Genomic DNA, 5,675 nt, shown 5'->3' on the forward strand with positions numbered 1-5,675 from the left:
GAGTCAATCAGCTATTAGATAAAAGTGCCAAAAACACACGGCTGAAGCCCCTGATCTATAGAGACATTGGGCGAGCGAGGTCAAACTAATGCAATGCCTCTTCTGGGCGCACATGGCTCAGTGCAGGTCTGCGCTGAATTTAAAGTACAGTGCCAAAAAGCAACCAGGACTTATGGTAGAAGTGATATCTTTTCTTTTATTAGACCAACTAGATTTTTGCAAAAAAAAAAAAATCTTTAATTGCAAGGTTTCGGGCACAAACCCCCTTCATCAGGCATTGGAAAAAAGACTGTAAAAGTTCTCCCGAGTAAAATGAAAGTTCACATTTCATAGGAGAGTTGAAGGTGGTAAAATCTCCTATTTGGAAAAGTTAATTTTATATGCAGATTAGGCTCAGAGAAAAGTTGGAATAGTCTGTTTACCTCAAAGTTGTTTGTTGGTAGAGCGACAGGTATTTTTTGTTTTTTTTAATGACTGTAAGGAACCAAAATGTCTCTGAAGCATCATCCAATTCATGATGTGTCTAAGTCCAAAGATATGACCCTAACCTGGAACAACCAGTTTCTAGGTATAAGTTCTTGCAGCAAAATGCATTGGTCTCCAGAGTGGAATGTATACAGAAAATTAAACTTACATTTACATTTGAAAATAGGCTAAACAAGGCAAAAAAATCCTTCTTGTCAAGTGAACACAGGAACTATGCACAAAACACAGTTGTCAACTTTCTTGTGACTGATAATGTTATAAAAACCAAGCACAGATTAGTTTCATTGACCACTTACGTTTATATCCTCCAGAAATGCCTGACTGGGTCAGGCATCTCTGCAGCTCATCAGCATCTATTTGACCATCCTTTTAGAAACAAAAAAGACATCAGTTAATTTAATTTCTTTCCAGTATTCCATCCCTTTTCCCATGGTATTAAACTACTAATTGCCTCTGCAGAAGATGATTTTGTATCTCTGACACCTAGCAAAGCCACCTTTTTTATAACCTGCCTCTCTGTTGAGGGGGGGTTCTTTCTTGCACTTCAATATGCCACAGCTTCTACCTGTGTAAACCTGCTTATCTTAAACTGTAGTAGGATCAGTAGTCTAGATCTAAACCCAAGAATATTATTTTTTGCTACATAACATACTACTGGTAACATCTGCTCAGGAGAACTGGGAAGATCAAGATCCAAGGGCACATCAAGATCCAAGGGCACAGAAACTTAGGTGTAGAACTTTAAGCAAAAGTCCGGCTACCCCAATGTACTAGTTTCAACCTAACAGACCTTAAATTATTTTTTTTTAAGTTTCTACAATCAGAAACCACAAAAAACAAACTGGCAATTGCCAAAAAAGTTGGTTTGGAGCACTGAATTGTTAATAAATTAAACCAGAAATAAATATATTTTATAAGAATAAATTGAGAGGAAAAAGTTATCTGCTCAATTAGGAACTTTACTTCTTCTAAAGTATCCTTCTTAAATCAACCAGAAATCATGAACCACCAATGCATATGTATATGCAAATAGGTATGACTTATTCAAACACATGAGGTCCAGAAACAAGATTTAGCTTATATTTGGAATTTATCTAATTTACCCAACTTGAGATTTTTCTTTTGTAGCTTTTATTTAAACTTCATAAAACTAAGACTTGCTGCTGAAAGATGTGATAAATGAGATTCTCTCTCAAATAGTTCTCTGGATATCACAATTATAGTATTTCTAGGAAGGAAGTGGAGGGAAACACATATAAGGTGCTTCCCTATCATTGCCAGACTAGATCCTACAAATTAAGGTATTTTCTTTATTTTTATTTTTAGCTGATATTCAACAAAAGGCAAAAGCATCTTGATTCCATATGTCACATCACTGCTCAGTCTACATCTATCAGCATCCTGGTTTTCAGCCTATCATTTTCAGGTGTACTGTCCTGCATACACTACCTTTTTGTTGTGTAAGTTGGTTAGAGATCATATATTTAAACAAACTCTAGTACCGGATTCAAAGTGTTAAATCAATTTTGAACAAATAGGGAATTGCTTTTATAATTTAAGATTCTTAACAATTCTGAATCAAAGTCAGTATCTTGACAAGCTGAGGATAGGAGAATGTGACTTTAAAAATTATTCAAGGCTGGAAATCGGAAAGTGTCAGGTATTAAAAGACATGTTCTACAAAACAAAACAATCTAACTTAATGTAACTAAGGGCTTTTGTGGGCCTCAGAAATCAAAGCAGTTCCAATCGTGAGAGAGATTCAATGCTCTGAATTAAGTTTATGATAAAAGGTTCAAGCATATTTTGTCTAAGTTATTTAAGGTCTTATTTGAAACTAGTTAAAAAATACACCTTAAATAAATCAGTTATTTGATATAAAGCTCAATGGCTAATATTAAAGATGTACAAATACATCTTAGAATTAATACCTCCCAGAAGTTGCAAATAAGACTGCCAAACCAGTTTGACTAGCCCTTTTAACTTCTTGAAAAACTGGGAAGGTTTGACCTCTTAAATACTCGCAGGTACAATGCATCTAGTATTTTTATTTTATCAGCTCCGTGCCACAGTAAACTTAAAAGGCTTTTATGTATCTGAAGGACTGCTAATAGCAGGTAAGATGTAGTTCTCTCCAGCTCAGGCTGTCACATTTCTAAAGATCTCTAGTTTTATTTAAATAAAGAATGGAGCCCTCACATAGGAAGAATCTTTTAATGTATACTTAGTAAATTGCTTCACATAGATTCATTTAATAACCTCACTTCATTTTTATTGCTAGATTGCACTGATCATGAATTGTCATAACTACAGTTGAAGCTCATTTGCAGCAACTCCTAGTAAGAGTGGCTATATTTCCCCTGGGAACATATTCCATACTATCTATACACCGAACCCTGACTATAAAGACAGCAGTTTCTTAGGACCAATATGACACCAGAGCACTGACCTACTGCTGCTAACAGGGATCCACTTTAAGTGTTGTGTAGATTTTAAGATGAACAGTTACTGCAAAAAATGTATTATGGTTTTGCTCTGTTTGTCACTGAGGAATAGGAGGAGCAATGAGATGTTATACCCCTAATGCTGCATGAATAATTTTTTTCAAATAGCAAACTGATGGGCTGTAAGGAAGCTCGTGTTTGAACTGAGCCAAAGGGAACTCAAATACGATACTGTGTGCTTGACTTCTTTCCCTATTTTGTCCTCACACAGTTACACAATTGCTAGTTAGTTCTCCTATAGTACTTCACATGCTTTATTTATCAGGACTGCTAACATTTTACTTCTGCTATATATGTATTTTTTTAATAACCTGGGTACACAGAAACATTTGTACATGTTCTGGCATATATGCCAGTACTACAAACAACAATGTAAAAGAATTAACCTAGTAAGAAAATAAGTGTTTTGTCTTGTATTATAATTGCAAGTGAATGGTTTTGAAATAAATACCATACCTGTCCAGCTACTGCAGCAAAATAACCATACAAAGGATCTTGAGCCTGTCCAGGGAATGCTGGTCCTCCTGGAGCTCCTCCATACTTATTAAAAACAACAAAAAACAAATTAAAACTAATGCTTCAATTAGCCTTTACAGGAATTACAGAAAGATTTATAATGCTTACGCTTCAGAATCTACCAAGTGTCACTTTTCTATAGACAATTTGTCAAAATGTGCAATTGCTTTAGAAGACAGCATGTCACTTTAGCTTGTGTACTTGCTATACTATATGGAGTCCTACATGATACTTGCATTTGGGACTGTTTCATGTCCCCAAATTTAGATGACCCAATTTTACTATGTAATTTGATCAATCACTAGCAACCACAGGGGTTTGGAGGGAGAATATCCTCATGGCTCTCCACAGATTTTCTTTCCTTCTCAAAACGAAAAATAAATCCAAATGAACAATTTGTGCAAGAAGGAAAATAACTGCATTTAACTTGGGAACAGCACTTGAGCATGCTACTGAACAAGATAATCAATTCATGCTGGAATGACAGAAGGTAAATACTGCAATCGAAAAATACAGAAACAGTGTAATCTATTGTGTTCAAGTGGTGCAAGTTTATATAGCCTACTATATTGTTCTGATTATAAAAGTCAACCCCAAGTTTTCAAGCTCAATTTTCAGAAAAACGGCTTGGTACCTGTGCAAGCAATAGGATAACAGAAAGCTACTTCAATCTCTCCCAGGTCTATTCAACATATTGCTCCATCAAAAGTAGGAAAAGTCAGATGCTGAAGAATTCAGAAGTATATTATCATATTACTAGCCCATAAGTCTTCCCGATTGCCAAATATCTTGTCTCCTGCCGCTACAGCCAGGAAATGAACCAGGATGTTCCAGTGGTGTCAGGTGACAGAACAAGGAACAACAGTCTCAGCTGCAGTAAGGGAAGCTTAGGTTGGATATTAGGAAACACTTTCTCACTAGGAAGAGGGTGGTGAAGCACTGGAAGAGGCTGCATGGAGAGGTGGTGGAATCTCCATCGCTGGAGGTTCTTAAGGCCTGGCTTGACAGAGCTTTGGCTGGGATGGTCTAGCTGGGGATGGTCCTGCTTTGAGCAGGGGGGTTAGTCTAGATGACCTCATGAGGTCCCTTCCAACCCTGATTTTCTATGATTCAGTGTTAGGATGAGTGCAACGGATCAAATAACCTGCTTTTTAAGCTGCCTAACTGTAGCTGTGGACAGCACCGGCACAGTGGAGAAAGGTGGCCAGTCTTCCCCTTTCTACACTTAGGCTACTCTGCTTCTGGCTGAGGCAACTGCCTTCTCGTAGGAGTGAGCACCGGGAAGCCTCAGTGCTGGCGGTGGAGGCAGGGGGCCAGCTTCCTTCCTGCCTGCCTAACACAGCACGGAGGAGCGCCCAGGCCTGCTGGCTGTGGGGAATGAAACCACGAGCCGCGGGTCTGTGCAACAAAAACATCCTGTCCCGTGCTCTGCCCGCGCCCCGCTCTGCACCTCTGGCCTTCACCTCCCGCCCCTCTTCTGTCTTTCCTTTGTCCCGCGAAGGCTGCCCACACCCCTCTACACACGGCGGTGGCCCCTGCTCTGGGGCCACAAGGCCCGCGGTCCCCACAGGTGTCACAGCCCTCAGCCTGGCCCTGCCCCTGCGAGCCGTGCCAGTGCCAGTGCCAGGACCGCCGGGGCGCCCCCTCCCCCCGGCTGGGTGCGGGTCTCTGGGACAGGCCAGGATGGACACCGCGGGGGGCGCAGGGCAGCCCACAGGGCGCATGCGCTGTGGGGGCAGTGTGACACCCACGGGCGCCCCGACCCCGCGGGGCTGCAGGGGAACCCCCGCGCCATGTCCGCCCCGGCTCTGCCGCCCCACCGCCGCGGGCGAGCCCGGACCGCACCACCTCCCGCCGCGGGGGGGCGGGGGAATGGGACGGTCCTGAGAAGGGCGCCTGCCGCGCAGCCTCGCTCTCGCCCGAGAATCCTTCCCGTGTCACAGGCAGGGGGCTGACGCGGACCGCGCTGGAGCCACCTGCCTTGCGGGACGGGACACCCCTGCAGCACAATGGTTCCACCCAGCGCCCCTAGAGACGTGCGCTGGGTTTTGTTTGGTTTTTTTTTTGAACAAAAACTTTATTGAGGCGCGAGCGGCGAACACGAGCACAGCCTGGCGGCGGCCGCGGATTGGCTGAGGCTCGGCGGGACCTGCCGGAGCCTCCAGCTCA

The 5,675-nt window shown here is 42.3% G+C and overlaps 1 protein-coding gene across 1 annotated transcript in view; it reads right to left on the reverse strand.

Annotated features, from left to right (window-relative positions):
* The window catches only part of SRI (sorcin), a 28,744-nt gene that overhangs the window by 9,259 nt on the left and 13,810 nt on the right, over positions 1-5,675 (reverse strand). Inside the window, exons 3-5 of the mRNA XM_025208129.1 lie at positions 5,487-5,534; positions 3,447-3,530; positions 783-852 (exon numbers count right to left, since the gene is read on the reverse strand). Of these exons, the coding sequence (XP_025063914.1) occupies positions 783-852; positions 3,447-3,530; positions 5,487-5,534 (202 nt within the window). The remainder of the gene's footprint in view (positions 1-782; positions 853-3,446; positions 3,531-5,486; positions 5,535-5,675) is intronic.

This window comes from Alligator sinensis, unplaced genomic scaffold, assembly GCF_000455745.1.
Source record: "Alligator sinensis unplaced genomic scaffold, ASM45574v1 scaffold147_1, whole genome shotgun sequence".
NCBI lineage: Eukaryota > Metazoa > Chordata > Crocodylia > Alligatoridae > Alligator > Alligator sinensis.